Source organism: Trachurus trachurus, assembly GCF_905171665.1.
Source record: "Trachurus trachurus genome assembly, chromosome: 19".
Classification (NCBI taxonomy): Eukaryota; Metazoa; Chordata; class Actinopteri; order Carangiformes; family Carangidae; genus Trachurus; species Trachurus trachurus.
In genome coordinates, this window is record NC_139913.1 from 17,777,317 (window position 1) to 17,789,709 (window position 12,393).

The 12,393-nt window shown below is 43.5% G+C and overlaps 1 protein-coding gene across 1 annotated transcript; it reads right to left on the reverse strand.

Annotated features, from left to right (window-relative positions):
- Nucleotides 1-7,595: 7,595 nt before the first annotated feature.
- LOC311002290 (transcription factor Sox-9-like) lies at nt 7,596-11,398 on the reverse strand. Its single transcript, XM_083993611.1, has 3 exons — nt 10,602-11,398; nt 10,124-10,374; nt 7,596-9,912 (listed from the first exon to the last, which is right to left on the reverse strand). Exons 1-3 carry the CDS (start codon nt 11,036-11,038, stop codon nt 9,050-9,052), a joined length of 1,551 nt encoding a protein of 516 aa, XP_083849737.1. The 5' UTR covers nt 11,039-11,398; the 3' UTR covers nt 7,596-9,049.
- Between the last annotated feature and the right edge of the window lie 995 nt (nt 11,399-12,393).

The window sequence follows — 12,393 nt, forward strand, 5'->3', positions numbered from 1 at the left end:
AACAGATACTCATATTTTCAGATGGCAGTCTGATATTTTGCTTCCAGCTCCATCATAAGGATCCCAATACTAATATGTATCTTACCAGAAACAATGTCCAGATTACACTTGAGAATCCACAGACTTTTCTGAGCATTTTAGACTACTCTCTACTGAAGACTCCTATTGTATGTGTCACAATTAAACCTTTTCTAAATGCTGTATACTACAGACTTGACTAGCACCTTTCTAACCCAGTAAAAACCTCCTGAATGTGAAGAAATCCAAACTAGGAGAAGCTGATGACAGTAGTGGTGAAGGCAACGACTCTCATGACCCCACGTTACACTTCCTGATGTCACCCAACACCACCTTTTCTTTTTGTGTGCAGAAATGACACACGGTGCGTCTAAGTAAGAGTCACATTCTGGTTCTTTCCAATGAATTTCATCATTGCTTGTGTTGGAGAACAAAATACCTGTGTGGGTGCGCATGCAGGACCTTAAAGATCTCAATTGTCAGAGCTCACTCATCCTCCGCTTGATTTATAAAACATTTTGTGAAAGGCTTTCTTGTTACTCTCGGTTTGGGTTCGTCCGTTTCTTCCAGCGAGTGCAGACGACGTTATTATCAATCATTTAATAAAGACGATGGCACTCTTTCTACCGCTTTGGCCTTAACGATAGCGTTGAGCGTGAGATGTACGGACAGCTCTGTCATCAGAGTTGATCTGGCCGGGACGTTGCTCATGCCTGCGATGTGACGTGACTTGTCTGCTTGGCTGTCTGCTGTGGAAAACATCCATATGAAACATGTCATCTGTCCTGCGCTTGTTACTACCATTTCCCCTGTCATGCGAGCGCTGCGCAGACTGATGGCTTTTTCAGATGGGACACGGTGCTACTTGCTCTCGACCGCAGTCGGCCTGCTCTCCACCTTCTGATGTCCTTCCATCTCTCTGTCCTTCTTGTTTACTCGCTCCCTATTTCTCTCCCGTCATATTTCTTTCTCTCATTTCCTTAATATCTGAGACGTCAGCAATATGCTTTTGGTGCTCATGGCGAAATTGCCTTGTAAAAATAGGGTTGTAAACCTTCATATCCCTAATAATATTCCTGCTGGAAGGGACACCAAGAGCCCTGCTGTGAAGTTATTCTCAATACTCATCTATTCAAACCCAATAAAGCAGTTTGCCACATCAAGAGGGGATATTATACAGCAGGCCTGTTCAATATGTTGCTCAGGGGGCCACATTTCCTGAAAACTGAGGGCCCAGACCGGACAGTTCCCTGAGCTATTCATACTATTTATGTACACTCGACTCATGATGGCTCCACATTTTCAAAACAGGTTTTATTGAATTCCTTATTTCAAATTTCAAATTCCACATTTCAAATGTAGTAAAAAGTGATACGGCCGAGTGTTTTCTTGTGCAATATGAAGTCGGGTGTCTGGCATACACCAATCGGTCACAACATGAGAAATCTGTTTTAGCAAGTCTGTGTATGTTTTGTTATTTTTGTAGATCTCTCACAACTATCTCAGCATTTTTTAAGTGACAAACAGAGACAAACAACAACACAGAGCAAAGACAGTGCAAAAGTTTGAACTTACCTGTCCATTTGATGCCAAAGTAGTAGGGATGGGTATCATTAAGATACTGTCAAGCAAACATGAGTTAGGCAACTTTTTTTTTTAATCACCATCACAGACAGATGTTGTAGTGATGCATGCTTAACAATGGCTATACACAATGATTTACAACAAGACTTTTATATGACAGTATTTTACAGTGCAGTAGTTCACCAGCTCTCACATCACTGAATCTGCTCCTGTTCTGAGCGACCTGAAGCTGGATTTGTTGCTCCCGCCATTTGAGATTGTATTTAAAGGTCCAATGTGTAAAATGGGGAGTGGGTTGGCATTTAGCATCTAGCATTCAAATTCTAGTTTACCACAAGAATGCAAGACCCTTGCTATATGAATGTATAAGAATAATTCTAAGGCTACGAAAACCAAACAAATTTTATTTGTTATATATATTTGTTATATATTCATGGGAAGTATATTCAGATTTTGCCATTAATCCTTGGGAATTATTACACACTGGACCTTTAAAACCTTAAACAATCTGCTGGTTTATGTCTAATTTTCATCACTAACCCATGTTTGTAGCGTAGTTAACTTTGTATGTGAGCTAGCGTACAAAGCACACCTGGTGCAGGGGTTGGATGAGCTACAAGTGATTTGGTCAAAAACGACATGTATCGGGGGTGCTTGGTGGCTGGGTGGTTAAGAACACGCTGTGATTGCCAGATCGATTCCCAACAGTGCCGATCTGTACTGTGTGTCATTCCCCCACTTTCCTGTCTCTCTCCACTCTCCTATCAATTCAAGGCACAAATGGCCCCAAAAATATTGTTTCTCCAGCTGTATGCTTTCGAATGTTTCGACAGGTTGTTCTTGTTTCCCACACTGATGGCGTCACACAACAGCATCAGAGAGAGACAGTTGGGAACATTTTAACAGACACTATTGCTGCTATTAGTGTGTGGGAGTGTTTACCAAGAAGGCTGCTGCTCTATCAGAGCCTGTCTGTGGTTTGGAGGATTCACTGTCGTAAAATTTTATTCTTAATTAAATAACTGATCTGCAAGTTGGTCAGGATTGATTGACAGGGTGGAGATGGCTCACAGACCACAAGCTGAAGAGGCATAATGTGAATTATCAACCACACTTTAATTCACCTTAGACAGATAATTACCAGGCTCATGTTTACAGTTTAAATAGAGTTTAGTTATGTAGCTGTATTGTATCTTCAGGTTGTCCATCCCATTATTATGAATGCTATCCCTCACTAGCATCTTGACGTCACATAATTTTTCCTCAAACTTGGAACAGACATTCATTTGGAGTGGTGAATGAACCGATAAGATTTTGGTGCTTTAAAGGTCAAAGTCAGTGTGACCTCACAACATATGTTTTATGGCCATAAATCACAAATTTATACACAAATGATAATCTCACTGAAATATTTACAAGGCAGTGATGACATTTCAAGTTTAGTGGATCAAAGATGAACTTCACTGTGACATCACCATGTCATGCAAAAACACTCACGCTGTAACTCAGAAGAGGGAAACTGACCATGTTTCCTACAACTTGCCTTCTCTGAAGCTGTTTTATGAATCCCATACCCATCTTCAGTGTATTGTAATTTAAGGTGTTGCACATTTTAAAGTGAAGTACAGTATCATCCTGTAATTTTGTAAAATAAACAAACAAAAAATAAATCATACTGTACGTCCTGTACTTCACTGTAGTCTGGGGACTTTTCTTTTCTTTTACCTTCTACTCTGTTTCTCTCTATTCTCAAAGGTCACCATCTGCACGCAATCTTGTCATATGACCGCCTTCACCTCTCTCACTCGTACATGTTGTTATCAACAATACAAGTGATACTTTTCCGTGTTCTTGCAGTCAGTGTTGTGTGTCTTGCTTCGGTTACAAACAGTGACATTTTTGTGCGCGTGTCAAGAGCTCGTAGACAGATCCAGCTGCGCCACTCTAATTGTGAAATGTTATCAGTACCAGAAATGTCTATAGGTCTTAACTAACTACTCGCACACACACAAAAACATTGTTTTCATTACCCCCGTGGCCGCGACAACAGAAACACCCCATTTTTTGTCAATAACTTCATGGGGATGAAGCCGAAGGCCACAGTCCATCAGCAGTCATGCGGTACGAAGTGAGTCTTGGCTCCGTCTCTGTCTCACCCATTGGGCTCCTCAGCCCTCCATAAATGGAGTGTTCAAGAGCTGCCTCCAATGAGTATGAAAACATTTGTGTCGCCTAACACATAATCCACATCATAGGAAAATGGTGTTTGGTCCCCAGGCAGCGTGACATCATTCAGCATTTCCCTTCCTTGACCTTTGTCAGATGCCAGCTCCGAGGACCTGGTGGGAGGGGCCTGCTGTCGGAGCAGCTCATGCCCAGTCAGATATTCAATATCTGATATTTCAGGAAACTAATAAGAAACAACTGAAGGAATTAGACGGTGTTTTCTGTGTGTTTTAGTGGTTAATTAGTTGTGATAGTTGTAGTTGTGTAACAGATGCTCAGCTTGAAGGGACACCAAGAACAAGTCCACAGTTCCGTGACGAGGAAATCGCAGTGTTCAAAAGTTTCCTCGCATTCAGCTGCCTGAATGTTGAACAGCGCTGGTTGTGGTGTCGTGCACATGTCCAGGGTCTGCACGGCTCTGTAGTTTCAAGGTCTGTAGATGTCAAGTGCTCGTCTCAGACAGTAATCACTAATTTGCCTCAGAGGGATTTAAATGTGTCTAACACGCAAGACCCCTTGAATTTTTGAAAAACTATCAGAGCATTTAAAGAAACAATTCACCAAAAAACTATTTGTACATTTAGGAAAATATGATAATTATCATTTTTGCTGAGAGAGCAGTTAGTTAGCTTAGCATATCATGGAGACTGCTGGAGAAACAGCTTGGTAAAAGTCTATGGGGAATAATTAGTCCAGGCGACACCTCATAAAATTAATAATATACAAGTTATATCTTGTTTGTTGAATCCTGCCACAAGTCTCAAGTCATTGCACTCCAGTTCCAAGTCATTTCAGTTCATACTGTGTTTGAGGTTCTGAACAGTTTGTTTTGTTACTACAGGGTTTCTACTTGTCAGGCCTTCCCCAAACAGCTGTCCCAGAAAATTAATAATCTTTCCTTTGTGAAAAATGCACTGGTTAGAATTTCATAGTTTCAAATGTGGTCTTCTTCCTGGTTATGTCCAGTCCTGTGTCTGTGAACACAACTGCCAACACATCAACATCAACAACCCCAAGAATTATGTGACCTAGTATAGACAATACATCCACTATGGATACCAAGAGGGCACAGACACCCTGAGAAGTGAGGTCCAAGTTCAGCTCCTGTCCTCCTTCTATCTGTCCCTGCATTTACTGTCAGTGCCTGCTGTCTTAATATGGCAAAATAGAAAAGGGCTAAAAAGAATTAACATGATTTCAGTGAAGTCACCCTTAGCATTTTTGTGGCTGAGCTCACTGCCCAGTGCAAAAACATAAAATAAAAAAAAAATAAAAAATCACAAAATAACAATGTCACAACTGGTTCAACAGGCCTGGTGAAAGAAGTTAATTTGCTCATTCTCCAAAGTCTGGAGTTAAAGCAGATTTTATCACACCCTTATTTGTCCAGCTTAGACTATTACTGCTTCCTCTTTCATTACTAATAAAAATACCAAAGGGCTTTTAAAAATACCATTAAGAAAAAATAAAATAAAATAAATTAAGAACAGGATTCAATTTGTTTTATACTTATAATCAGAACTAAATTCTAACAGGCAGCAGTCAGCATCAGTCCTTCCTCCTGTCCTGTCTCCCTGCTGGTAGAGAGGAGGAGGCTGCTTTGTCTGTGGCTAAATTGCCACATTTTAAGAAACGCAGCTTTCATTTTAGCTTCGTTGTAACAGTCCGATATTGCCTTAACCATCCTGCTGCTGTGTTGTAACACATGAACACAACAGCAGAAAATCCAGCCTTCCTATGTGCTTGTTTAGCAGGTGGTTTGATAAAGTACATATTGGCTTTTGCTTTTTGTTTCCCTTATATTAACAAGTGTAACTGTTGTCAGCTCGAATCATCCTGAAGTTATCTACACTTAACTTATCCCCACTGTGTGTGTGTGTGTGTGTCTGAGCGGAGAGCAGAGAAGAGGGCAGTGAATCAGTGCAACCATAAATCATAAAACACAGTGTTGATACTGAGGCAGCTCACCACAATTAAATGAATCTGTGGGAAAAACAAGCTTTTTAATCTTTGGCCTTGATGTGAGATGGCAAGGATTTTCAAATCAAAAGTCTAAGTGAAGTCATGAATCACTGATTTATTTTTCTTTTTTTCAATTTGTCTTTTTTTTTTTTTTTTTTTTGCTCAACCATCAACAGGTTTATAATCTGATTTTGAATGTAGGCTGCAGCACAGAACAACTTGTAACAACTACAAGATTCCAAAATAATGGCACACTACATAGGCTATCATCAAGACAGGACCTTGTTTGATCTCGGATGTAAACACAATGGAGACTGTGGTGCAACAACAAAAGCTAGATGCCAGATAAGAAACCATACGTCGCCTCCTCTTCAGTGAGAACTGGAAGTGAGATTCCAACTGTCACTTGTAATACGTGTCAGCGGTGGTATACGCTAGCTATCGTTAGCCTCGAGGGCTGGAGCGTTTGAATGACGCAATCTCATCATAATTATAATCACGCTGATTATAACTCCTAAATATCCAACATGTTTGATGTTATTGTGAAGCCCTCACACGCCCAGATGATCCGGTCCAAACGTCGGTACCGACCAAAGTCCTGGACCGGGTTCCTCCTCTAAATAACGCTGCCGTCGTCACTGAGCACCATGGGAGCTTTATTATGTTGATAGATTTCTGTCAGTATCGATTCATCTGTTCATGACTTTCTCAATTAATCATCCGCTATAAAATATCACAATCATCGCAGCGTCTATGGGTCTTTAGATGTCTGTTGGTTCTCTCTCCAACAAACAGCTCAAAACACTAAAATGTTCAGTTTACAATGGTACAAAACAGAAACGAGCAGCAGATGCTCACGTCGGAGAAGCTGGAACCAGAACTTTAGGGGCATTTATGATTGATTTGATAAGATTGATGCATCGATTGACTATTTAAACCTTGGGAGTTTTTAATTTAAAGTCTTCATAGGCCTGTGCGTTTGAAAAAGCTGTTATTTCTCGTTTCTTTGACTTCTCTTGGATGAAGTCTTCAGGAGGAGTGGAAGAAGCCTCTGACACAGTCCACAGTAAAAGCACATTTATTGATTGCCTCGTGCACTGGATTGCATTAGATGGTGTGTGAATGTAATTGCATCCATATCTGCTCACGCTGTGTATAGTCCAAGTATCAGTTTTCAAGAAACTAATAAAAACAGCCTGACCTGAGATTTCAGTTTTGACCATTGTGCGTTTTGAGTTACTGCTGCTGGGGAGTTCAAAGCTGAACGTAGAATGTCTTTGTTAAGAGCCTAGTTTAACTATTTGGACCCGTCCGTATCGATCTTTACCCCCCCTCCCATTGGCTTACTTTTTCCACAATTGAAATATATTCTGATTATTTGCAGTAGTTTGACAGCACTTGCTATTTTGAGTTCCCCCCATCCAGGTCCCCCAGGGCCCCACAACCCCCTGCTGCTACCAGCTGATGGGCGGAGAGGCAGGAAGAAAATAAAAGCAGGGGGAAAAAAAACAGGGCTTCTGGGAAAACAAACACTAGTCCCGCTTTTTGGCACTCTTCTCTTAACCCTTTCACTGACTTCCACACTTGTGGAAAACACTTAAGTGTGCTCCCAAAGGTGGTTCAGTGTCATGTTGTGCAACACAAGGATGTTGCATAAGTGAAAGTTTCTTGAGTTTATCGTGACAGATGATTGACAGACTTTCTTTTTCTTAATAGCATTTTCTTTTTTTTATTGCAAATACATATACAAAAGATTCTTTGAAGACAGTACAAATACATGGCAAGATCATAGAGGGAAAAAAAGAGTATTGGGAACCTCAGTTCTTTGATATGGAGAGAAAAGGAAGTGGAGCTTGCAGAGCAGAAAGACAAGGACGGTCTCTCTGGTGATCACACACAAAATAAAAGCCCAAACAGAACAACTGTAATAGTCTTGTAACTGAGATAGCGTTTTTTTCCAGTTCTTCTAGCCATAGTTTTAAAGTCAAACCAAAGGAAATTCACAAATAACAAACAATCCGTACACATTTTGTTAGATAATTACCCCCCGAGACTCAGAAAAATGCAAATACATACTTAAAAAAAGACATTTAGATAAGATAAATAAACAAAAAAAAGACGATTACAGCGTGTACCATTTAGTCTAAGTACCCCCTGGGTTTAAAATCAAAATTACAAATTGAAAAAGGGGAAATTATATGCTGTCTACATTAAAAAGAGGACATTTCATTACTTATAAGAATAGTATGCAAAATAATTACTTTGAAATAAAATTAAAGCTAATAAATAAATAAAGTTTTCAAACTGGATTTTGACCTGTGGGGGGAAGGTTGAGGACACCAGCATGGTGGGAGACTGCAGGGGGACACCCCCAAGGGGTCAAAGGTGACTTCCTGTAGCTGTCACACACACGCTGTTGGACGGTAAGTGTAATCTCAGCTGTGGCCATCATGCACAAACACACTCTCACACACACACACACACATGCACACAGAAAAATAAAAATTGCAAAAATGTAAAATCCAAGGCACGGATGGTTGGAATGGGGCTGCAGTCTCCCCCTGTCAAGACAACACAACATTGTGAAACCAAGTCTCTCTCTCTCTTTGTGTGTATTGCCTAATAGCTTTTCCAATGATCATGACAGAGCATTAAAAAAAAAACATAACAACAACAGCATAACAGCTTAAATACAAACCATACTTGCTGAATGGCACCGAAATCAATAAGCAACAACAAAACCAAGAGAAAATGCTTGTATGAAATTGAACAGAGAACCAGATACTGCACTATACCGTGTGGGGTTAGTCGCTGAACTGGTTAAAATATAAAGCTTTTGGTTTTATATCTACAGGTACAAATAATTACCCTATACCCTCGCCCCACCCCCATGGGTTACAAACTGCCAGCATATGAAGAAAAAAAAACAAAAAGAAACATACACAGTACCTACTGAAATATCAACAATCAATAAGTCCTCACAGAGGATTTTCTTAAGTCTTTTCATCTCTCTAAAAATATATATATAGTTTCTATCATGGTACAATAGCAAGGCACGATGTGAGCCAATCACAAGTCCAGCTCTCCTCTTCTTTGAATTCAAGTGTCTGATTCAGGGGAAGGACTCACCCTGGAGTAAAGTGTTTTGGAGTGTGTGTGTGTGTGTGTGGATGTGTATGTGTGTGTGTGTATGGTTGTATGTGTGTGTGTTGTCTCTCAGTCTGCCAGGTGGGGGGTGGGGGGGGGGGAGGGGTGCAGCTCAGGGTCTGGTGAGCTGGGTGTAAACTGGAGCCTGCTCCCAGTGCTGCGGGCTGCTCTGGGGGATGGAGGGCACCCCTGTGTTGTCGGCTATGGGCGTGTACATGGGCCTCTGGCTGGGGGGGCTGCTCATGTAGCTGAAAGTCGAGTACAGACCCGAGCCCTGCCCCGCCCCCGCGTGGCTGTAGTAGGAGGCGGCTGCGGCGGCGGCGGCGGCTGCGCTGCTGCTGCTGCTGCTGCCTCCCCCCTGGTGGTCGGAGTAATCGTACTGCTGCGCCCTGGAGATGGGCGGGTAGGAGGAGGAGGGGGGGCTGTAGTGCTGCAGGTTGAAGGGGCTGTAGGCGATGTGCTGCGGGGAGCCCTGCTGCTCGCTGTAGTGGCTGGGACTCAGCTGCTCCGTCTTGATCTGGGTCCTGTGCTGGGCCTGAGCTGCCTCGGAGCTGCTGCTGCTCCCCAGGGTGGTCAGGGTGTGCTGCTGCTGCTGCTGCTGCTGCTGCTGCTGTTGCTGTTGGCTCTGGCTTTTGGCCAACCAGGCTGCAGCTCCACCCGCCTGCGGGCTGACTGGGCCGCTGCTGCTGATGCTGTAGCTGCCTGTGTAGGTGACCGGCGTGGCGTTGCCAGGGACGCCCGGGTGCCCGTTAGGCGGGAGGTACTGGTCGAACTCGTTGACGTCAAAGGTCTCGATGTGGGAGATGACGTCGCTGCTGAGCTCGCCGATGTCCACGTCGCGGAAATCGATGTTGAGCTGGCGCCCGCCAGGGCCATCGGGCAGGGAGCGGAGACCCCCTTCACGCTTTAGGTCCATCTTGCCTGAGCTGACATCAGTCTTTGGGGTGGTGGGAGGTGTGGGGGGGCCCTGGGAGCCTGGAAACAACAAGAAAATATATATTACAACATGTTAAAACTTCAACTTCTAGATGATTTAGCATCATTTTTTGTCAGTCTTAAGCAAACCAATTTGGATGAGTTTGATTTGGAGACAGATTTTGGAAGCTTTTTGAATGCCATATGTTCCCCCTATTTAAAAGAGCATGCAAAAAGTGTGAGATGTGTAACCACAGAGGAGACTGCTCACCTGAGTGCTCGCCAGGAGAGTGCACCTCTCCCATGCTGGAGGCTGGGGAGTCCGCCTGCTGCAGAGCTTTGAAGATGGCATTGGGGGAAATGTGCGTCTGCTCGCTGCCGTCCTCCGGCTCGCTCTGGCCGTTCTTCACCGACTTCCTGCGCCGGGGCTGGTATTTGTAGTCCGGATGGTCCTTCTTGTGCTGCACCCGGAGCCGCTCGGCCTCCTCCACAAACGGCCGCTTCTCCCCTTCGTTGAGAAGTCTGTGCGTAAAGAGTATACCGTCAATGTACTGTACACATATTCTTTACAACAGCCTTCTTTACATAAACTGCTCTAAAAAACAAGAAGCGAAATAAAACATTTAAATATTTAAAACCAAATAACTGCACAAGTAAATAATAAAGAAAAGCAGAGATAGAAGTTTTTTCATTGGTTAATCTTCATCCATTGTATCACAAAAAAGCAAGGAATCAGTTTTCACACTCACCTCCAGAGTTTCCCCAGAGTTTTGCTGAGCTCCGCGTTATGCAGGTGTGGATACTGATCCGCCAGCTTCCTCCGCGCAGCCTGAGCCCAAACCATGAAGGCATTCATCGGTCTCTTAACGTGAGGCTTGTTCTTAGTAGATCCGTTAACGCGCACCGGCATAGGCACCAGGGTCCAGTCGTAGCCCTTGAGCACCTGGGACACAGCCTCGCGGATGCAAGCGGGAAACTTATCGTCCTCGTCCTTCTTGAAGTCGACCAGGGTTCCGTCCGCTATGAGCAGCCCGTTCTCCGTCGGCCGGGTGTTCTCGGTGTCGGAGCCCGAGCCGGACGGGCACGGAGAGCCCGCGGAGTCCTCGGACATACTCGGGCTCGGAGCGTCAGAGAGACACTTGTCTTGTTCCTCCGTCATCTTCAGGTAAGGGTCGAGGAGATTCATACGAAAAACTGTTTGTTGCCAAATTACGCGTGAAACGGGGTAGATATTAATGTGCTCTCGCGAGAGGAAAAGCCAGTGAAAGTGACTTTACCTTGCCAGAATTAGTTTGAGTAAAAAAGTATTTCTGAGAGAACTGCACAAAGAAACAGCAGCTGTTTCTCTCTGCTCCGGTGCGTAAAAACCGATTTGGAGAGCGAGAGTCTTTACGCACGAGCTTCTGACAGACTCCCGGGATGAGTGCGTTTTCTGCAAACGGCTCCGCACTTGAAATGGCAAAAACAAGCCCGCTGGTGAGAGTTTGCTTTTAACTCTGCAGGATGAAACGGTAAAAAATGCTCCTTTCTAGTCTCCAAGTACAATCCCCAGAACGCGTGAGTGCTTTGAACTGCAAACGTTGTGCACGCGGGCTTATAACAGCGTTACCATGCGGCGCAGGAAAGCCCGAACCTGATTGGCTGGCAAATGTGACGCCAAAGTGAAGGAATTTGATCCCATTCCCCCCAACCCCCCCCCCCCCCCCCCCCGCCCCCCTCCTCCTAACCAGCACTGAAAACACACACATACACACAACACACACACGCACTGCCATCCAGCCAGTATATACAATATGCTGTTTAATTTTGCTGTATTTTCCTATAGATATTGTCGAGGCTGTTCAGGAAAAGAGTGATTTTTTAACATTTAGTCAGTTATAGAATATTTATACACTCTGACCAAATGTGATAATTTTTACTATGAAGGAAAACCAAGAAAGAAAAAAATTAATTCTCAACAACATAAAGTGACACTTTTAGAAAAAGAATCAACTAACAGTAAGTATTAAAAATATTGAAACCATTCAATTTGTTTCATTCAGCATCCTCAACAGTTATAGAAAGTTTCTCTATGTACTTTAAAACATATTGAGTGCCTCTGCATATTGGTTCCACAATTACAGATACATAAACTTGTCAATAGGGGGAGACATCAGTCTGGAAACCCAACAAACTGAAAGCAGGAGGAGGAGGAGGAGGAGGAGGAGGAGGAGGAGGAGGAGGAGGAGGAGGGTCAGGGAGCTGAAGCAGACTGCTGCGGTGCAACAGTTGCTGTCAGACATCAGCTTCTGATTTGTATCGCTCATCTCCTTTCCAACAACAGAGCAATAATCCGGCGAACGGGAGATTCTGTTCAATTTGCTGACTGCTCAGCTCCTGGCCTCACCTTTCTACCAAATGTTCCTCATAAAGTGTTCTCCTCAGACTTGTGTGTTCGACCCTTTTATAACTTTATATCCATTTTAGAAGTGTACAGATATTTGAAACTTTACTCCCCATATGTCTGCATCGCTGGCACGCTCGGCCTGTTAGTATGCTTTT

Bases quoted from the DNA above. Each gene is read 5' to 3' on its own strand.
- LOC311002290 (XM_083993611.1), bottom strand. From the start codon at position 11,038: ATGAATCTCCTCGACCCTTACCTGAAGATGACGGAGGAACAAGACAAG. The intron at 10,375-10,601 runs GTGAGTGTGAAA...CTTTACGCACAG, and splicing joins ACTCTGGGGAAACTCTGGAG to ACTTCTCAACGAAGGGGAGA. The intron at 9,913-10,123 runs GTGAGCAGTCTC...TGTTGTTTCCAG, and splicing joins CTCTCCTGGCGAGCACTCAG to GCTCCCAGGGCCCCCCCACA.